The sequence below is a fragment of the Rhinolophus hipposideros genome, assembly GCF_964194185.1.
Source record: "Rhinolophus hipposideros genome assembly, chromosome: 11".
NCBI lineage: Eukaryota > Metazoa > Chordata > Mammalia > Chiroptera > Rhinolophidae > Rhinolophus > Rhinolophus hipposideros.
Genome location: NC_138057.1, coordinates 76,659,022 through 76,681,111, shown reverse-complemented (window position 1 = coordinate 76,681,111; position 22,090 = coordinate 76,659,022). Strand labels below are relative to the sequence as shown.

The following is a 22,090-nucleotide window of genomic DNA, read 5'->3' as shown; positions in this document are numbered from 1 at the left end:
CACACCACTGGCTAACCCCAGGATTACCGGGGGACACTAGCCTCTAGCTGCAACGATCTGCCGACATTCCATCTCCCCAGACGGAAAGAGCCGCTAGGATCTCCTTGTTAAATACGCTTCCCCTTCCCTTTCCCTCATCTTTTCAACTACTTTTCTGCCTTCTTTTCTCCCCCAGCTGCGCCTCCTCCGCACTCCACCACCCTACCGTTCTTCAGGAAGATGTAGAGCAAGATGATGCGGATTTTGTCATAAGTGCTGACGTTTGCATCCAGTAGGATGGGGACGATGGCTCTCATGGGGTCCTTGATCTTCTCCCCTTCGGCATCCGTGCCCATGGCCAGGTCCTGCAGGAAACACAGAGCGCTGGCCCTGTTTCTGGTGACAGTCATCGGTGGTGACGATCAGCAAGTTCCTGGCCCGTAAATGTCTGGGATTTGCTGTTGGGGTGGGGAAGGTCTTACACGGGTACTTCTCTCGCAATGTGGGGTAAGAAGCACTGGCAGAATTAGCACCGATTTCTGCATCGTCAGCGAGACCAAAGCTCCAAGTCTCACTTTCCACACACAGAAACCACATGACTTACTGTCTTGTTTAAAGATAGGCTGTTCCCTTCAGGGGCTCCTCAGGGAAAGCCTCAATCCTGGTAGGTCTTCTAGGGGCACATACTAGAGGTCCCCCCTGCGGGGGGACCGGGGCTTAGAGGGACGCACTTTCCACACAAGAAATGCTTTGGCATTTTAAGGTGCCTCTGCCTGGCTCTACTTCCCCTGGCACTAAGGACAGCCTTTTGAGTTTTAACTGCTCAGGTTTTTAATCTTCTAATCATTTCTAAGGTGAGGAGGAAAAAAGAATGGGCTCTCAAACCTGCAAATCCAACCCAAGGGGATGAAAGAAGAGAGAAGGGCTGACAAAAGAACTGAAGATGAGAGAGAGCGAAGTAAGCACCGTCTGCCAGCCTCATGCTGCGACCCAGGCCAGAGCAGGACCCATTCTCGAGAGGCCAGAGAAAGCGGCACCTCAGCCTCAGCCATCAAGGACCATTTGGTCTTGTTCTCAGAGACCAGCGGTGGCAGCTTCCTCCGTGGCTTTACAGAGGTTGCCCGAAGGTTCCCTTTTTTCTCTGGAGATCCCGGGAGTCCATGACAATCATGATCTCGAGTTCATGGTCTTTTCCCAGTCTGGGTCGGAGGAAGGCAGGTACCTCTCCTAGGCCCTGTCACCTCTCAGTCCCTCCACCAGCCTCAAGAGACACTTGTTCAGCAGGATCTGATTCTAATACTCTCTAAAAGTCAAGTTAAATGTAACAAATACTACTGAGCACTTCTGAAAAAAATGTAAACTCCCAAGGATTAATCCCAATTGCAGTTCTACTGATCTAGTGATAATGTCTTCTCTGGATGGTCACGTTCTTTTGGAACCCTTGTGTTTACCAAGATCACCTGTGAAGTGGATGGATTTTAGCAGGGCTGCTTCCCCGTAGAAGAGAGGCAACGCATCAGGACAGCCGTCAAACCAGAAGACTTCCATCCTAGCTTTACCCCGAGAACTAGAGCTGTTTTTTTTCTGTGAAAAGGGACCTTCCGCTGAGGCTACAGGAGCATTTAAGCCCTTTCTTCCCTGAGCAGCTGACCCCAGTTGAGTATTTTTACCACACTTCAAGAAGGAGTGCCAGGATTACAGACTCCACACAACACTCCTGGAAATTGTGGCAGCATTGTTAGTTCCCTTTGCGGATGAGGAAAACAAAGCAGGGAGAAATGGGCACATCAAACAAATCAGTGACAGACAGAGCTCAAATCCCAAACTTTCAACTTATAGTCCTAATTGTGATCAGTGAGGCTGTGGGTCAATTTCTGTCCTGCTACTGCACTCTCCCCTTTCAGCCCCTAGGTCTCCAAAGCTGGTGTGGCCACGACAGGAGGAAATACATTCAGAATACAATATTCAGCCAGCCCTGTCCATGGAGGGCTCAGAGCTCCACACATCTTTCAGCCATTCCAGGGGAGATGGCGACTTTGGAAAGCCAGGCATGCACAATCCAAACGGCACGGCACTCCAGAGCAGCCTCGTCCCTACCATTGACAGTGGAGTGGCACTGGCTGCAGAGGTGAGGGAACATGATCTAGTAGGCTATCCCAGCTCAGTTTCCTATGATTCTGCAGGATGTGCAAGGTCAGATGTTAAAATGCAGCTGGGTACATGCGCGTGGCCAGAAGAGAAGGTGAAGGCCCTACCTGCTCCACGCGGCAGAGCTTATCCACGGTGCCTTGGTAATGCTTCATGCAGTCCTCAGCAAGGTGCAGGTGGGTCGAGTACTAGGACAAAGTTCGTGATCAAGGAATTACTGATTCATACAACATCTACCAAGCACCTACGATGTATAATCACGGGGCTAGGCACCCAAGGCGGCTCCAGCCTCATAAAGGACATGAAACGTGTTCAGGCCGGGACACAAAAAAACCACAAGGTAGGAAATTTTGTGTGTCAGGAAAGAGGGACAAACCACATTGTAAGAGTCAAGAGGAAGGAGGGATCCTCCATGGGGGTAGGGTGGCAGGCTGGCTTCACAACATACATAGATTGTTTGATCCACCCCGCCCCCAGGAGGTGGGGCTCAGTTCCCCTCTCCCGGAGCATGGGCTGGATTTCGTGATACCCTTCTCATGGACAGTGTGCAGGAAATGATGTGTGACATCCCAGATCAGGACACAGAGGGAAATGGGACTTCCCCTGAGCTGTGTCTCTGGGGAAGCCAGCTGACATGTCATGATAACTCGCAAGCAGCCCTGTGCCAGGGCTTCCTCCCCAATGAGGGCAGGAATAGGAAGGACAAAGAGAGAAATAATATGGAGCGGAGAAGAAAACACCATAGGAGGTAAGCTGTCTATCCCAGCCTTCCATTTCTAACAAAAACTGAAGCTAACTCAAAATCTGTGGATGTCAATGACTTGGCCAGTATCGTGGGGCTTTGAGAGGTCCGTGCAGCTGTTTCCACCCACGAGCCCAGCCCACCCCCGGGGAGCAGCGCACCTTGCTGAGCTCCTTCTGGTACTGGGGCATTTTCTTCAGCATCTGCGACAGGTCCCGCATGGTGGTCTGTAAGGGACAGGACACAACATGGTCTCACTCCAGTGGCCCCCATCTAAGAGGCTGTGCAAGGCTGGGCGTGTAGCACAGGACAGCAGCCCGCACTGGACTTCCCAAGCGCATGCTCTGTAACTCTCGAAATGAATCCGTTAAACACAACATCACTTCTGTTTAGACTACCAGCCAGGCCTCTGGGTCAAACAGCTACTGATCCAAATACTATCACTGTCTGATGGGTGGGAATGGAACTCTGAAGTCTAGCAATTAGGTTTTATTTTTTAGACTAGAAGGTCATTGAGAGCATAATTCTTGCCAGGAAAGAACAATTTTTCTTCTATATACTGCCTTTCTGTATACTCTACTCAAGCACTCTCGGCATCGAGTTCACAGTTCATCCCAGAGGAAAGGCTGTAGTTGTGTAGATAGGTGACAAGTAGGCAACAGGCAGGAAAGGTTGGGATCCGCCTCCTGACGGGGACGGTCTGTTTATATTCTAACTTTGTGACCCACCTAATCCCACTTATTTTTCTAACAAAAATCTATTGAATTACTACGACATGTCACATACTTTTAAGGGCTAAAAATACAAGACAAAATATTTCTGCCTTCATGGAGCTCACATCTAGCAGAGCAGCCATCCAACTAAGTGGATAAGCACTCTTCCAGGGCATCAGAATGTGGGTGCACAGAGCAGAGGCACCTCATTAGTCTAGGGAGGAGTAGGGAAGGTTTCCCCCCAGAAATGATGCCTGAGCCAAAGCGCCAGGACTTTACAAGGCTCGGCCCAGGCAAGAAAGTCAGGTGCCGATGGAGCAAGGCAGTCGGGACATGAAGGTGGAGAGAGAGATGAGACCAGAGAGAGTCCCTGGAGCCTGACGACCCAGGTGCTGTAAGACGGCCACAGGTGGGGCTTGATTGTACAGGGAATGGGAAGTCACTAAATGGTTTTAAGCAAGGGAGTGACAGAATCAGAGCTGCCTTTCCCTTGACTAAGATGGGTAAGCCACCTCTGATAAACAGTCAGGATAAGGAGAGGCCCAGGTAAGCTAGGGTATGAATGCTAATTCTACCACAAGCTAAAAAAGATATCCTGGCTTTCTTCGGGCTTAAAATGAATAGTGATCTAACACAGTAAATACGAATCTTTAGTGTCAAAAAGAAACTCCCCACAAATATCAAAATATGGGGCTCTGGATTTCAATCTTGAATGCAAAATAAGACAAAATGATTGTAGATGAAGGGAGGACTACAACCCCCCAACTCACTAGTCTTACGCAGGAGGTGTCCTTGCTGCTTCTAGAGAGAAAGCAGGGATCAGCTTAAAGGGCACTAAAGGTTAGTGTGGGTTTACCTTCTCTCCAGTGTTCATTCTCTTGCTAGAAGAAAAATCTTTCAGAGAACGGGTGACTTCCCTGGAAGACAGAAGGAGGCAGCTAAGTTTCAAAGAAACACCAAGCACCTCTAATGGATGCTGCCGGAGCAATGCAAGAGGCTTCCTTTAAAAAAAAAAAAAAACTGTGGGGACTTTTCCTGCCAAGTAAGGTACGCACTGAAAGTGATTTCTAAGAAGAGAGAGAAAGAGACACATTGTTTTTCTAACTCATATTCTAAACCAGGACGTCCAGAGTGGGGTGCACAAGATGATTTGAGAAGAAAATATTAGGACATTATGTTTATTTGACTTCATCCTTTTCAACTCTGTTTTTATGTAGGCTGCAAAATATACACATTAGTACAATAAAGCATATATTTAATTCATAGATAAATTTAAATACTGGAACTGTGAATCAACATTTTTCTAAATTTGAGTGATCCAAAAAGTTTGGAGACCACTTCTAAACAACTGAGCTAATCAAGACTATTATTTTCCCACTCTTCCTTGTGAATTTCTAAGGATATCACCAAATCAATGTGTAGCAAAATGCGTCTTTCTGCAAAAACAGAATTGATTAAAGGTCTTATAACAATGTTTAGGTATTAGAAACATTTTGAACATTTTAAGGTAGGTTCAGCATATACAGATATTAGTTCTTGCTCAGATGGGAGGAAGATAGACACCAGCTAAATAAGAGGATTGCGTGAAGTGGAATATGGATCTTTCAGTGGAAGGAACTGCCTTTACATGTTTAGTGTTTATAGAGCATTTTGCTGAGAGCGCTACAAATGCTTTCCAAAAACTCTCAAAGCCCCCCCAACACAGGATGGATTTTCTAACTTCCTGGAGTTGGTGGAGCCCGAGCTCAGAGATCAGGAGGGATTTGTTCTCATAGGTTAGCATGTTGGCTGGTGCCTTCGCTGAGGCAGGGAGTTCATCCACTGAAGAACCCAAGCTGCCCAGAGTACGCACCTCTCAGAGACCACAGACAGGGAGAATCATTTTGCCCTGGAGGAGAACGGAGGAGAGGAAAGGGGCTCTTACTGGGACACCTCTGCAATGTGCTTGTGGCGCAGGGTTATCCACAGGTCGTCGTCCTCGTCCAGAAGCACTTCCTTCACCCGTGCCTCTCCGATGCCACTCGTCTCATACCTAGAGAGAGGACGTCCCCACAAAATTCATCCAGTCCCCTCTGGTTTATAATAGACAAGAGCTCACAGTCTGCAGATGACAAATGCCCACATGAATGATTTCACAAGCCCCATGACCACCCGATGTGTCACTGTCTGTATCAGGTCTATGGTACGAGCACTGACACAGCTAATTCCTTGGGCAGGGAGAGACCCAAAGCTCTAATCAAGGTTGGCTGACTTGAAGTTCTGTATTAAAATCCTCAGGGTCAGCTGACAGGAGCACCACCTGAGCCACCTGGTCCAGGCGTGAAGTCAGGGTATAGGTGGGTTCCGAGTTACTTATAAGGGACAAATCATGTCTGTCCCTCTCTGAGAAAGGACCGGATACCATCCTCAGATGTGTGGTGACTAAATAGCCTCCAGCAGCCACCAGTAACAGGCCCTCAGCATATGATTACATGTGAAATCATGAGCATCTACAGGAAGGCAAGAATTATGGGGACCAAAAGGGAGAAGAGCAGAGATTTTCATTCATATTTTTAGAATCTTCATTTTGAAACCACTACTTTCATTCATGATCAACGTTATAAAATGACATGAGAACAGTGTTTCCATAAAAACTAGTTTTTAGAAACTAGTTTCTAATGATTGCTACCAAGAAAAATGTTTATAATGAAGAAAACAGCTTCTCTGCAAATAGAGTTTAGTGAGAAACTCCTGTTGATCCATTTTGTCATATTTCATGATCAATCATTAAGAAGCTTCAACTCCGGATAAGAATATGCACACGGGCCCACATTACCACACCCAAGCAGGCTCTGAGCTGAGGTGATGTGAGCTAAGAACTGCCGATCCAAAGTTCTTGTTCTCCCCCAAAAGGGGCCCGAATTCCTGGTTAGAAAAGCCATTGGATTTTGGCAACTCACAGGAAAGACTGCAGATATCAATGCACTTGCTTTGCCTAGGATTCCTGACGTCCTCTTTCTAAAGTTAGAGGTGGTTCTGGTTTGTTTGCAAAGCTGCAGTCCCTCCGCGGGGTGTGCACTCACTTGTATACATCATTCTCAATGGGCAGCAGATCGTAACTCATGGCCTGAAAAGTCAGTTCATGCAGTACCGGGGAACAGGGATCGAATCCGCGGTCCAGGATCAGGAGCTGCGAGCGAGCCTTGTCCGGGCCCTGGCAGGAAGGACACAGGGAGCTTTCACAAGCCACCCCCCACAACTCCAGCTTCTCCAACTAGCGCAGGCCCTCCTGTAAAAGGGGGCAGCAGGAAGGGAACTCGGCGGGAAAACCTACTAAAACAGCACTGAATATAGTTCATTTACTGCTTGACAAGAACACAAGTAAACATGTGAGAATGCAATGTGTCTACTTGATAATGAGTAAGAATCCTTTGAAGCAGACCCCAAACTGTGGCTGGGGTCCAGAGTGAGCTCAGGAAGCACAGCACCGCCTGGGTTCAGCTACACACAGGTGACCCACCATCCTGTCTGCCTGGGACTTTCAGTTTTAAAACCAAGATAATGAGGAACTGTGTGTGGACTGCAGTGGGGGTTACGTGAATCTACACATGTGATAAAATTAAATGGAACACACACACACACACAAGTATACACACACACACACGAGTACATGTACACAATACTGAAATCTGAACAAGGTCTGGATATTGTACCAATGTCAATTTTCTGGTTTGGTATTGTACTACTGAGGGGGTTCCCCGGATAGAGGGTTTTCAGTGCCCAAATTGGGGAAGTCCTGGCGAACAGAAACGAGTTGGTCACCATAGCTCCACGGAACAGAATGTGAATCAGCCTGCCCAAGGGCCTGAGCACTTCACTGGAGGCCACATGCAGGAACAGCGGCACTCACGTACGCGCTGTGAGCAACTAAGCTCTCCCCAGGACTTACCTCCCCCATGGTTGGGTCATCGGCTTTGTAGGCGTCGAGTTTGTCCTGGATTAGCTGAGCCAGCAAAGCATTGTCCTTGTATTCCCTGACAAAGGAGAAGTGACACAGGTGACTGGCCCCTGCACCCAAACAATGGCGCTCACTGCCTTCGGGGAGGAAGGCAGGCCAGAGTGGTGAGGGTCAAAGGCAATGGGAGCTTCTGTACTGCTTTTTACAATAAGAATAGAGGCATATATAGCGTGCGTAATTAAAAAAATAAAATACTTAGCTCAGTGCCTGGAACATAAGTAATTTTCTAGTTTCTTTTTGTTTGTTTTTTTAATCTAATAGAAAGAGGTAGTCTCTCTAAGCAGCATCAGATAAACAACCACACATCAGCAGAGGGTCCTATCATTCATTCTTTTCCCACGATCAGGCCACCTGAGCCTGACCCATCTGCTTCTTACTTCCTTCAATTCAAATTCCCTTGGGTCTTGTTTTGTTTTCATGGCAAGTAAGATTTCTGCGGGCAGAGCAGATATCAGTGAGAGCCTTAGTCTAAACCTTTCCCCTGGGGTAAGCCGGACAGTATATCCTGGGGCCCCACCCAACTGTATGCAGGGTGTGTCTGCTGCCTGCCACCTGCCGTGAGCACTAAAGCAGCTCTGTACCCAGCCCCGTGACTCCTAGGAATGAACTCCAGTCTCCCACTACTCTGTGAGACATAGGGCCTAGGCCCCCATTTCTTAACTTCCGCCAGGCTTTTTGTCAGTGAACACTGATAACAGAGCAAAGCCACGTTCTGGGACAGACCGGGAAGGCGTGTCTCTATAGCTGCACGGCCAGCAGACAATGAGGCAATAAAGACGGGTGGGACATGGCTCCACAGCACTCCAAGTTCAGGCCCACAGCTCCTCTGGCAGGGGACTCCCCTCCTTCCAGTTTCTCCTCACCTGACTCCTGCTCACACTCCATCTTCAAGCTCTCACAGCACTGTGTTCACTCCCGTCAACCCTCCAAAGGTTTCCCAGTGACAGCCACTGACCGACAGGATCCCACAGCTGGCATTTGAGGCCCCAAGAAATGGCCTCGTCTCGCTCCACTGTTCTACACATACACTGAGCCAGGCTGCCAAGCCTCCTCAGGCTTGCCCTCTGTTTTCCCAACTCCACACTTCTGCTCATACCAACGGAAGAGCCAACTGTCCACACAAAATGCCCACTGCTCCTCATCGGCCTAGTGAAATCCAAACCTGTCTTTCAAGACCTAGTTCCAAGGTCACTTCTTGTCTGAAGCCGTTCTTGAGCGTCTCAGCTTGAAGGGCCCTCTCGCTGCCCTGGATGCCCAGGCCCTGGGCTCGCCTGTCCGCAGGCAGTTGTGTTGCAGGGCCTCACTACAGGTGTGCACCGCTTATGCACACACATGCTGGTGTCTTACCTGCCCTCCCAGGTCAGGGCCTTCCAAGGGCAGGGACCGTGTCCCCAGCATGCGTCTCCAGCACTTAACACACAGCAGATAAGTGCTAAGGGAATGACTATAAAATCTGAAGAATGTGTCCTATAGAGAATTAGTCTCTTTGTATTTTAGCTTACTCTGAAACATCTTCTGTAAAGATAATGCTTTTTTAAAGGTTAGAAAGAGATTAAAAAAAAAACTATAGCAAACCTGGGTTACAGTAACATAGGGGTTCATATTTTAGTTATTCAATAACTGATATACCTATTTCACACTCCTTTCTGTATGTATATTTCATGATAAAATTTAGAAAATAACAAAACCACTGGAAGAATAATTATCAATGTGATGTTCAAATCTTGACCCTCTTGGGACAACTGTCAGAGGACTTTAAGGGCAGAGGACACGTCGGGGACAGTTCCTCACTCGGGGGCCCGGAGCTGCCTTACCCCCGGTACCGCACGGCTGGGTACTCTTTCAGGGTGGCACACAGAGTTGCGATCTGCTCTGCCAGGCGCTCCAGTATAGGATTCTTCATCTGAGCCTTGTGGGGACTGTAGAAGCTTTGGAAAGAGTCAGCAGAGTCCAGGGAATATACCTGGGGAGGAGGGAGAAAATACACATAGTGTTTGCATCAAGGAATGGTGAACTGTCAGAATTTTCTCCAGCCCTGAAGCGAGTCTACAGAACACGTTTACTCTACATGTTCTGAGTGTCCGCTGTGCCAGACATTGTGCTACATACTTGGGAACTATGAGTGACCAAAGCATGACCATCCTCGAGGAGTGCGAAAGGAAGGCAGACAATAAATAATAAGCGTGATGAAAAGTAAATTTTATGGTATGTGAGAAATTAGTAAGTGTCTGAGAAAATCATGAAGCAGGGAAAGAATACCCAGGGAGGACAAGGCCTCCTTGAGAAGGTGACGCTGGACCATTCGAGCAAGGGCTGGAAGGAGGTGAGGAGTTTGTCACCAGCAGGGGGACTTCCCCATGGAGGGACTGGTTAGTGCCAGGGCCCTGAGGCCTGCGAGTGCCGAGTGTCCATGAACAATGAGGAGACCAGAAGGAGAGCAGGAGAGGAAGTTAACGCAGACACCACAGGCCATTATCAGGGTAAAAACATAAGGGACAAGCTAGAAATTGTGCTGTGGCTGTGGGCAAATAATGGAGCTTTTTTATTTAATAATTTCCTACCCTCAAAAGTACGTTCTAAGTATTTTTCTTTGGAGAGTTCTGGAAGTTTAAAATTTCCTCTTAAACTACCTAGCCTACCAGCAATCAGTATTCTCTCAGATCTCATTTATGTAAACTACCCTGATCTTCTAGAAAACCTGAGCTTTTTTTTAAAAGAAAAGTTTATTACTTTTTTAAAAAATATATGAAATATAACATAGTTGAATACACTAAAGATGGACTTTATTTAATCCAGGAGGTGATGGGGCTCCCACAGACTAAAAAACAAATTCCTGCCCTCAGGCTGGGAGCAGGCTTTAGGCTAAGTGAGATTGTTTCTAAATATTTACACTGCGTTTTTTTCCATCCTTCTTTACCTAAGAATAGATTACTCTCTGGTGTCTGAAACTGATCTATAAAGATCCAACACGCCACAATCATTTTTTATCTCGACAAAAATGTATGAAAGTCCTGTTACTCTTATTCCTTTGTTTGCTAGGAGAAGACTTTAAGATTTTAACAAATTGTAAAACACTAAGATATAAAGTTTGTACATGCTCTCACAAATCTTCACCTTTACTGGCTTAACAACTGTTTTGTTTTTTTTCCCAGGGGAGAGGTTTCCTGCCACCGCATTTGGCATGTGAAGCGTTAATGGCTAATGACGAAGGCTGCCATCTGTTCTCTCAGCACTTGACAGGCTGAGGTTATCTCTACAAAAAAACAGTCTCGTTTGCAGCAGATGGGTGTTGTCTGATCCCTTCCCATCTCCCCTTCCACGCTCCTTCTGGATTGGCTACCTTTTGGTTATTCAGGAACCAGCCAATTGGAGTGAACACTGTGAGCACAGACACATGCACGCAAAGAAAGGCACAATGGCTGACAAAAAGTCAGAAATAACTGGAGAGTAAGACGAGGGCCGGGCAGACCCCTAAGGAAGACTGCCTCTTTCCGTGACATACGCACCTACTTGCAGCACCTCATTCCCCTGCCCACGGTCTCGCCCACTGCGGGGATTTCACCCCTCCCCCACCCGCTCAGAAGCTGCCAGAGCTCCTGACTGAGCAAGGATGCAGAGTTCCCATGCACACCCTCCTCAGCCTCACCTGGGATTCATAGGGGAGAAATGCAATGTTGATTTCCGTCAGAGTTTTGATGACTTTGGCTGCTCGAGATTTTACGAGCTCATTAAACAGGGCATCTGGACAAGCTGTAAGAATGACAAAAGATAGCAGGTTTTCCCATCCATTTGCGGGTTCATTTCAACAGGCACACGTGTCCGGTGGATTCCTTGTTAGGATCTTAAAAAGGCAAATAGAAAGTTCATCCCATTCTAAAACATCCACTACCTCTAGGGTATAAAAGGAATATAAACTCACCTACAAGGCCCTCAACATAGAACAGAGATACAACTGGCAGTCAAGACTCAGTTTGGGAGCTAATAAAAACTATTTTCTGACATCAAGGAGAGGAAGGGGGAAAAAAACTGTAAGAGATTAAGAAAGGATAAGGAAAAGGCCTGTAATCTAAACAAGCAGCACACATCTGACATGCTTATGAAAAATAAAGTAAGTAAAGAAAAATAAAATCATTGGGAAATGTGATCCAGGCATTTCCCCCGGACCCTCTAAGGAGCTCAGCTGCTCAGAAGACCAGTTGGTGGGGAACCATAATTTCTACTGACTCTCCTGAGCCAAACACATGGCTGCAGGGTCCCAGAAACGTGTTATTGGTTTATTATTACTAATGCCATCTACCTGCTTTCTTTGTCTCCCACATCCAAACAGTATAAAATTATTCTTTGCAAGAATAATTTTTCTTTCCCCTTTTTCTTAGTGGTGGATTCTGTGGGTTTTTCCTAGAGAGAGGCACCCTGGGGAAACTGTTATTATTGTCCACTCTTTGGCTATCCAGCCCTACTCATCTCGCTTTGCTACTAACAAAGATGGATGGAGATGCTGTGTACTAGGTCGGCTCCACGCACACAACCTCCACAAAACAAAACGGATTCTAGGACAATGATGCCATTCTGTCTGAGACCAAGATCATCGCCTGGAATATCTTTGCGGTGGAAAAACAGATGACACACACCACAGTTTACAATAGTATCTGGAAGTCTATACAGTGAAACACCAAGCTGGCTTCGGGAAATTCTTCTCAGCATTAAACCCTCTAGTCCTAAGAAGAGGTGCTATTTTTCGTCAAGAAGGACTGCACGACCTAGTAGGTTTGTATTTGTGTGTGCTTATTTTTGTCTCTTATGGAAAAGATCAGGACACACATGGCAACAACACGTTTCTTTCCTGCTGCTCTGGTGTGGTTTGGGCTCAGCCTTGCCACGCAGAAACTGCCTGGGAAGAGTGGGGCGGCACCAGCTAGCCATACTTACAATCAGTGAAGAAGACGTGAGCAGCCCGGTACTTGGCGGTGGGTGGGTCTTTAAAGTCACTGACGAGAGAGCGGACAGACTGCGGGAGGGAAACAGAGGGAACTGAAGCCAATTCTAGACGCAAACGGGACCCACATCGGGACTGGGCTTTCAAGCCACTTGCACAAAACCGCGGGGGATTTTGAATATAATTCTAACTCATTTTGGCCATACTGAGTTCCGAGGACTTGAAATTAGGATTATTTCAGTATTTAGATGAACAAAAGCCTTCTTAGCTCACTCCAGAATGACAGTGTTCCTTGGAGCCACCCTAAGTTGGGTTCCTAAGAAAAGGCCCACAGAAGAGTTAACTGGTCAGAAACCTTCCAGGAGATTCATACTGATGACGTTCTGGCAATTTCGTTGCATCTGCAGAAGCTCATATGTAAGCCGGTTTTTAAAAGTGAAAAGAAAGCGTGAATACTGGACGGAACTTATATGGACTGAGACCTAGAGGAGGAATTTGCCTGGATGCTGATTTGAACCCTCTGCCGCCCCATGGTAAGACAGGTAAATCTCATCTGGTAAATCTGACAGGTAAATCTAACTGGATATTGACAAAAGAAACCTGAAAGCATAAAACACCAAAGTTCGGAAGATGGCTCCCTGACTGGATAAAGTGGGCCTCCTATGCAGACAGAGAGATCAAGGGGGAAACTAGCCATGATCTGGAGCTGGCTTTCTGGACAGCCGTGGTGTTTTGGAAAGCTAATGTCCTCTCCACTCCTCACTGCGCCCCTCCCTCCCCACTTGTGGCTGCATACTGAAACAGCGTGTTAAACGCGTGCTTAACCTAGAAACGGTAGACACTGTGCCACGCAGACACCAAGCCAGCACGTGTAACCTCAGCCAAAGCCCTGCTGGGGGAGGATTTACCTTCTCAGATGGAGTGATGAGATACACAGCCTCCAGGCTGGGCAGTGGTTCCCTGCACTTGTTGATATCTTCCACAACTAGACAACAAAACAGCAGCCCACAGTGAATGAGAAAACACAACTGGCGATCATAAAACTGGAAGCCATAGTTACAGGCCAGCTTCAGACAGGCGCAGACACAAATTTATTAGGTGGGGGGTAGTCACTTGTCCCTTCCTTAGAGTTACCACATTCCACTGTCCCACAGCATTGAAGATGTTAGAAAACCTGAAACCATATCACACTAAATACCTCCCACTTCCCTTCTGGTTTCAGTATATTCCTTGATCTGCTCTACTTGAAAATGGAACATGCTGCCTCATTCAGTCAAGAACAGTCTTTGGCCTCTTCAGTTTTTTCTCATCGGTCCTAAATAATCCCATGTCCTTTAGAATTTCTATGTTGGGCTTATTTATCCACCATTGGACAGTTTTATCATTTTCTTCTGTATATTAAATGAAGACATTCCAAACATACCTTCTATGTAATACAGTCCCTCTCAATAGTTCAGAGACTAAACATTCTATTTTGTTAAAGCAAACCAGGGGCTTTTGGTTTCCTGGTTTCTTTAACGTCAGCCACGCCCCCCGGAAAGAGCGGTGGGATAGTCCTACTCTTACTAGTCACCTGACAGAACTTACGCAGGCTACCTATGCGGTACCGTCATCCCCTGGGATGGAGGGCAGTATTACGGTGCCGTTTTTCCTCTGCAGGTGATTTAGGGATATAAATCCATCACTTTAGAAATATCCCTTGTGGCATTTACAAAGACTTCTCACCCCAAATAATGTTCAAATTAACCCCAAAATCTCACAACCATCTACTTCAGCAATGGTGGTAGATTTCTGAATTTCAAAGAACAATAATACTTCCGCCCAAAATGTTTTGGGGTTCAACACAGGGTTGTTAACTTTTAAACTTTGCCAAGTAAGGACATTTTTTAAAAGCCACCTTTTGCGGAGGGGAGAGTCTGTGTGCAGAAGGGGAAAGTGGAACCCTCATGGAACACAGAAGTCAACAGATAATGTCTAACGCTGATAAATCAAGAGATAATAGTATAAGTATTTATTTAGAAATATCAAAAATATAACCAGAAGAAAAAGCAGAGTGACCATTTCAGGTGTGATGGGCCCTGGACGATGGGGGAGAAGGGAGTAGGGCAGGGCGTCACTGCTGCTTTGGTCAGAAGCTCATTAGCTCCATTTGGCTTTTTTCCCTTTAATTTTGTGCATTTTTTGCTTTGACAGAGAAAAACAATAGTTAAAAAAAAAAACACTGACAAAAATAACTTTGTAAGCTCAAAATAGGGGCAACCCTGGTCTTGGATCGCTAAATGACAAAAAGTCATACCAAAAATTATGTACTATGCTTCTGATAAGCTGGATTTGGAAATGTGCTTTTAAAGATGAAGAAATAAGGGTGGCCGGTTGGCTCAGTTAGTTAGAGTGCAGGACTCGTAAAACCCAGGTCAACGGTTCGATTCCCACATGGGCCAGTGAGCTGCGCCCTCCACAACTAGATTGAAAACAACAACTTGATTTGGAGCTGATGGGGCCTAGAAAAACACATTGCTCCCCAATAGTCCCCAATAAAAAATAAAATGAAGGAATCATATCCAAGGGGTGACTGCACCCTCAAGATTATATATATACATATAACATAGAATTCAGTCAAGAAAATCCATAATATATTATCACCATAATTTTACAATTTAAAAACATTTTAACACCAAATGATAGGAAAGACAGAACCTTAGAATAAAGAGCAAATCTTTAAATTAAATTCATTTAGCTTAATGAAACCCTCCACCCTCCATGTTTTGCATCCTGGAACAGTGGTATGGTAGTAATTTTGACAAAGACCAGCCACAGTCTGTGAGCCACACATCATATAAAGTCGTCTCCAGGGGAGAAAACTGAGAACTGTGTTACCACAGGTCTGTTCCAACTAACATTTTTTCAGGGGAAAACCAAAGGTTAACTTCCTTGTTTGAAATAATACCTCAAAAGAGATTGCTTTTCAATCAATGCTGTTTCAAAGGTTAAAATACGTGATCCCTCTTGAAAGGAGTCCCCGGGTAAGACGAGAGCTACACACAAGTGTGAATAAGAGCTCTTAGAAGCCAGGTCCGAGTCCTAGGCTGAGGTGTGACACTGGCTAGGGACCTTGAGCAGGTGATTTAACTTTCTGAAAAAAACCTATTTATTGTGAAATTAGAATACATTCCAAAGAGCGAATAAAAGATAGACGTGAATAACCGTAAGACAAGCGCCTTTGTAAGCACCACTCTTAGGAAGCAGGACCCACCAGCGCTGCGTGAGCGCCCTCACCCCACCTCTACTCCCCTCCTTCCTCAATTTCCTCCTTCCTTCCAAAGAGAACCAACATCCTGACATGAATGATGATCACTTCTCTTTATGGCTTTACCACTTATGCCTGCACTTCAAATTAGTTCCGCTTGGACTTGAACTTTATATATATGAAAGCACACTGTAAGCACCTTTTTGTCTCGCTTCTTTTGCTCACCAGTATGTTTATTGGATTCGTTCATGTTACTGTGAGTAGTCAGAGGTCATTCATTTTCATTGCTATATAGTATTCCACCGCGTGACTCTACCACAATTTATTCTATCATTCTATGCTTGGTGGACATTTTGGTTGTTTCCATTTTGGAGCTACTATGAACGATGTCCTGTGCGCATTTCTGCACGTGTGTCCCAGGCACACACGCCTGAGGTTGTCTAGGACACGTCTAACCACAGACTTGCCAGCTCACAGGACACGCGTGCCTTCAACACTAGACACGGCCCAGTGTTTTTCAAAGTAGCGGTACCCACGGACGCACCGTCATTCAGGAGCTCCCATTTTTCTACACCGTCATTGGCATTATCAGAATTTAAATAGTCCAGTTTGGTGAGTGTATAGAAATACCTCACTCTGCTTTTAACTGCATTTCCCGGACCACTAACACGGGGGGGGGGGGGTGTGTGTGTGGATTTTTCATGTGTTTATTGGGCATTTGGGTTTCTTCCTTTGTGGAGTACCTGTTTAGGACTTTTGCCCATTTTTTCCTATGGAATGGCCTGCCTTGTTTAGATGATTTAACCTTGCCTTCGGCACCCTTTAACAGATGTTGAATGAGCGTGGAGCACTGGATTAGGGACTCAGTGATGAACAAGGAATCGTGGGTCTCTCTCAGGAACTTACAGTCTTACCACCTAGGTTGTTGGAAGAATCTAAAGTCAAGCGAGGTAACGATGACTAGGGAGCAGGGGCGCCCGGCACGGACGGGAGGCCTGAGCAGCACTCAAGGGCAGAGAGAACGGTGCTCACTTGTTATCCCCTCGGTCATGATGTCCGTCATCTTACAGCAGGAGGACAGCATGCGCATGCTCAGCTGATCCACCACCAGCACCTGCAAGCAAAGACGGCGGCTTACAGCCTGCGCGGCCACCGTTCTGACGCTGGGCGACGGCCGCACACTTCACAACGAGCCGCATAGGAGTTACCGGTATTTCCTGTGGGCCCGAGGTTTGCTGAAACGCAGGCTAGCTTTGATCTCCCACACCCAAAGCTAACCTTCTAGGACTTGAAGACTTTGCTCTCACTGACTCAATTTTATAAACGTACCAAATTTCAAGCTTTCATTTTCCACGATAAATAAAATAATGACTCATAAAAATCAAAATAAAAAAAGAAAGAAAAGACAAAAATAATTGATAGCACCCACACTCAGAGAAAGCTGTACCGGAGAGTATTTTCTCAGGGCGTAACTTTCTCCTACAGGGAGAATGGACACTCGTGCGGCACGGAAGGTGGGGAAGCTGGGGCCTCTGCTGCAATGCCATCAGGTTGCACTGTCACCAGCAAGGGCCTCCCCTGGGAGGAAACCCTTCTGCAGTCCAGATGGGAAGAACAAAAATGTGCCTGGTCTAAAGGCTTCACACCTGCGCGTCTTCAGCTAACCTTTCCTAGCTCCATTCAGCCCACAGAGGGAGAGAGAGGAGGCCAGCAGTTAAAACGAGGCTAGTTCTCATCTCCTTCTTTAAATAATACAAACCGAGGTACCAGAAGCGAGGCACAAGGTGAGCCAGAGAGCGTTTTGCTGCAGTGCAAGGGCCAATCAGTTTCAATTTCATGAGGCAGCTCGTTTAACATTCACATGCCCACAAAGACTGGCACACGAGTTCCCACCAGGTGGCCTCCCGCCCTGGTGGTGAGGAGGACGTCCTGCTGAAACAATCTCACAAGACCAGGGGTGAGGCTTCAAAATCCTCCTCGGCCAATCACTGCTGCTCCCAGGCCCAACGGACTTGAAAGACTGTGGGCTCTTGACTGCAGGAAAACTTGGGGGCAAGAATGGTTGAAATAAACCCTTCCATAACACACAGGGAAGTTCAAGTAAAACTGCATGCTCTCCTGGCCAGTGTGACACCCAGCCCCAGACACCCAAGTGACCCTTAAAACACTGATGGAGGACAGCACGTTGTCCCACTTCCGCGTCACCCACTCCAGGAACCGAGGCTGTAATCAGTTTGATTGGCTTCAATACTTGTTTTATATACATTACACATGAAACAGCCAGCACTGCTCTCAAAGTTACATGGAACTTCTTTCGTCTTATGTAGTTACAGACAGACAGATGGCACAGACCGGACCAGGGCTTTGGACACTGCTGCGTGGGCTCCAGGGAGATGCTTTAGGGCTGCTGGAGGGGCCAAAAGGGCTTCCTCTTTCTCTCCCATAGCAAGGAGAATTCCACCTTCTTCCGCTCTGTACAATGCGTTCCAGGTAAGATTTTGTACGAATCAGAGTTCCACTGATAGAATGCCCCACCAGGTGATCTTTCGGATAAGTTTTATGACCAGATTTCTAAACCAGGATTATATGAAATGAGAGGCAGATCCAATCACCTTTTTTTGTACTCTGAGCACAACAGAGGTCCTTTCCCCCAACTCTCCCCTCTCTCTCATGGCTTCCACATGAACTCATCTTTAAAGCCATTAATCATACTCTTCTACTCACCTTCCACTCCCCCTTCTTCTTCACCTTCTTTATCACATCATGCATAATCTCTAAAGGCGGGGAGGGAGGGAAAAGGAGGGAGGGAGGGAGGGAGAGAAGGAGGAAAAAAGGGAAAATTTAACGTAATGTCAAGGACTCCCAGCACCTGCCTATTAGACTAGGTCATTCCTCCCCCGCCCTCCCCCATAGGCTTTGTTCTCTTTGTTCAGCCAACCTGTTTACTGAGCCATAATCAATCCACCATAAAGAGAGTTCTCTTCCTGTTTCCTTAATTCGGTGGTTTTCTAACTTTTTGGTCTCAGGACTCCTCTACACTCCTAAAAATGGAAGGCCCCAAAGAGTGTTTGTTTATGTGGATAAATATCTATTGATACTTCCCAAAGAAGAAAGAGTAAAAAACAGAAAATTTTCAAAATTAATTCATTAAAATGAACCCATTACATATGTTAACATAAATAGTGTTTTAATGAAATAAGTATATTTTAACAAGAAAAAAGATTTTAGTGAGAGTATTGGGTTTTTTATTTTAATTCACATTTTTGCAACTCTCGTTAATATCTGGTTTCATAGACAGCTGGATTCTCCTATCTGCTTCTACAATCTGTTGTAAATCATAGAACATATGGAAAACTCCACTGTGCACTTGTGAGAGAATAAGAGTGTAAAAGTAACAAGTAACAGTTTCTTAACCTTATTAATGAAGATAGTTCTGATCTCACCGATTCCCAGAAGCGTCTTGAGTTTGAGAACCACTGCCTTAAATTGAGTAAGTCTGTGACGATACCGCAGGCCACATGAGCCCAGCCCCCCCCCCACCCCCCACCGCCCCCAAGCTCCAACAACAGATGGGAAGAGTGGTTGTGAAGTCTTTCCAACCCTAAGAATATCTGTGAGGTGTCCTCAGCCCAAAATCGTCACTTTGGTAAGCCCCAGTCTCTACAATGCCCCCTCCACACACAAGTGTACCGAGCCATGCAGGTTTTCTAGGAAACACATTCTTGCCACTCTTTCTAAACCCAGGTAATAAACAGGCCTGGAATGACTCAAAGGCTAATAGTTGTCTTCAACATGTAAGTCATTCTCTAGAGCACAGTGGTTCCTAATTCTGCTTTTGACTAGCTTCAATAATCTGATGTTTGACTATCTTCAATAATCTGATGTGTCATAAATGTTCTGAAATGTTTAAAAACTGTATTCCTGATTATAAAAAACACACTCACTGCAGTAAACTTGGGAAACACAGAAAAGTATAAAGAAGAAAATACCATGTATTACTTGTGTACTTTTTAAAAAATCAAAAAGAAAAATCACCTGTAATCCTGCCAACTTGAAATGCTTAATCAACAAGTTAGTTATTTCCTAATAGCTTTTTCTACGCAATTTTATAGTTAAGATGATTCTGTATATATATAATTTTGTATTACGCTTTTTTTGGTAACAAAATCATTCCCCCAGGTTAATAAAAATGCTTCCTAGGATTTTAAATGCCTGCATAACAGTCCATAGTTAGCCAACAATCGTCTCAATAGAAATTTAGATTATTTCCCATGTTTTAGCGTTGTGAAAATGTAGGAACAAATATATCCATTAATAGAGCAGGGTAAGTAAATTAGGTTACATTTGCGCAATGGAATACAATGTACTCATTAGAAATAATGATATGGGAAACTATATATTCATTTAGTCACTCTTTCATTCAATAGCATTTGTTGAGTAACCACTGTTTGCCAGTCACCGTATTAAGCACCAGGAAAGAACAGCAGCAGGGCACCACATGGTACCCAGTGGGCAGGAGGGAGGAGGTGATGGGTGGGTTGGCAGACTTGGTGGCAGAGGTGAGGAGTTTCCTTGGAGACGAGGTCCCTGGCTAAGGGTGGGCAGAGCCGTGTTGTATATGGAAAGTCTGAAGAAAGAAGGGATTGAGTATCTTCCCAGATTGGGAAAGTAAATTTACCATGGAGATGTCTTAGCATTTCTGGACAGTATTAAGGGCTAATCTGAGGTTCATGGCCACGAATTTAAAGTGAAACCAGGCAGCTCAATCGTGTGATTTTTTTTCCAAACAATGTTCAGCTGTCCAGGTACAAGCCAGGAAAGAAAGAAGAATTGGTTTCAAGTAGGGTTAGAGTTTCCCCAGGTGAGTACAACACAATGAGAAAATGCTCAAGATACATGGCTAAAGGGAAAGAAAGGTACGTTACAACTATTGTTTAAAAAGTATATATGCATGGGGAAAATTTTAAAAAATATCATACCAAAATGTTATTTCTGTGCAGTAAGATGATGATTAATCTTTACTTGCTAATTTGCGTCTTCATATGCTCCCCCAAGCTTTCTGGATTGCGTACATAGTATTTCTTGTAATAGGAAAAAGGCTCTAAAAGAAATATCAGGGAACATCTTTGTACCCAGGGCTTTTCTTCACACAAATTCTTAGGAGAGCTTTCTGGGTGTGGGACAAATGGGTCAAGAGTATAAATGTTCTGAGCTCTTGATGAATTCTGCTGAATTATTTTCCAAAAGTACAATTTCCACCCTCACCACTACTTTGCATGACTCTACACATTAACACACTAACTGATAACCTTGAGGTTTATTTTAATCTTTACTAATGTGTCAGCGGAAAACAGTGTATTTCATTATCTTTATTTGAATATTTGTTGCATTACTGGGGATGAACATTTTCTCTCTCTCTCTCTCTCTCTCTCTCTCTCTCTCTCTCTCTCTCTCTCTCTCTCTCTCGCTACTGTCCAAAATTAATTCACTGACTTTACATTCAAGTCATCGTTTGCTAGGGGAAGAGACAGGTAGAACTGAAAAATCAAAAAGTATCACAAGTCGTAGAGACTGGGAGTAACAGCTGCAGCTCCCACCCTTCCTACCTCGTTAGGCCTGCTCCGAGTCAGGGCATATGTTGGTCACGGGTATTGTTAACAGCCACTTCTAATCCTGCCCTACATGTTTCTAATCCAATACCAAAAAGGAAACAAGGATTAGAGCCCAGGTTAGCATTAAGAATCCAGTTGCTTGGGCTACTTCCTCACAAATAATCCCAGGCAATCACATTCAATCTCCCTTACCAGTTTTCTTGGTGTGAAAAGAAAGAATAAAACCTTCCAAGCTGGTCCAGCCAGCAGGTCTTACTTCTTCATGCCAAATCATGCATATCCACAGGCAAAACATCGTTCCCCCACTCACTGTCTATGCAGATGGGACGAGAGACCAGGCAGCTGCCGCTTCTCCCTAACCTCTCCCTAACCGTGAGGGCCATGGCCCTGGGGGGCTGTTTCCCTCAGAGCCAAGGGGTAAGAAAGTAGGTTCCTTCTCAACTATATCCTTTAGGTCCTGGGTAACTCCCAAACTCAACAAATCCCTACCGGGCCTGAGAAAAACAGCAGGTGGTCTAAGATTATCTGGGACGTCTTCAGGTATACCTGAGATACCAACTGGAGTCCCAAAGTGCAGGCTCTAGGGACAGCTGCGAACCTCACCCCCACCTCGTGACGCGCTGTCCTTACAGCCCTGGCACATGACCGCCCTCCACAGTGACATGTGTCAGGACACCTGAGCCCAGGGTGCGGCAAAACCTGAAGTAGCTAATGAC

At 45.7% G+C, this 22,090-nt stretch overlaps 1 protein-coding gene across 4 annotated transcripts in view; it reads right to left on the bottom strand.

The window, feature by feature from the left end:
- Positions 1-22,090, bottom strand: part of STXBP1 (syntaxin binding protein 1) — a 59,302-nt gene that overhangs the window by 15,550 nt on the left and 21,662 nt on the right. For all 4 annotated transcript variants that reach the window (XM_081067414.1, XM_081067412.1, XM_081067411.1 and 1 more), the window contains exons 2-14: positions 18,487-18,536; positions 16,795-16,876; positions 13,424-13,500; positions 12,509-12,587; positions 11,226-11,329; positions 9,394-9,542; positions 7,511-7,595; positions 6,645-6,775; positions 5,507-5,614; positions 4,439-4,499; positions 3,031-3,096; positions 2,235-2,315; positions 206-344 (exon numbers count right to left, since the gene is read on the bottom strand). In XM_081067414.1, coding sequence (XP_080923540.1) covers positions 206-344; positions 2,235-2,315; positions 3,031-3,096; positions 4,439-4,499; positions 5,507-5,614; positions 6,645-6,775; positions 7,511-7,595; positions 9,394-9,542; positions 11,226-11,329; positions 12,509-12,587; positions 13,424-13,500; positions 16,795-16,876; positions 18,487-18,536 — 1,212 coding nt within the window. The remainder of the gene's footprint in view (positions 1-205; positions 345-2,234; positions 2,316-3,030; positions 3,097-4,438; positions 4,500-5,506; positions 5,615-6,644; positions 6,776-7,510; positions 7,596-9,393; positions 9,543-11,225; positions 11,330-12,508; positions 12,588-13,423; positions 13,501-16,794; positions 16,877-18,486; positions 18,537-22,090) is intronic.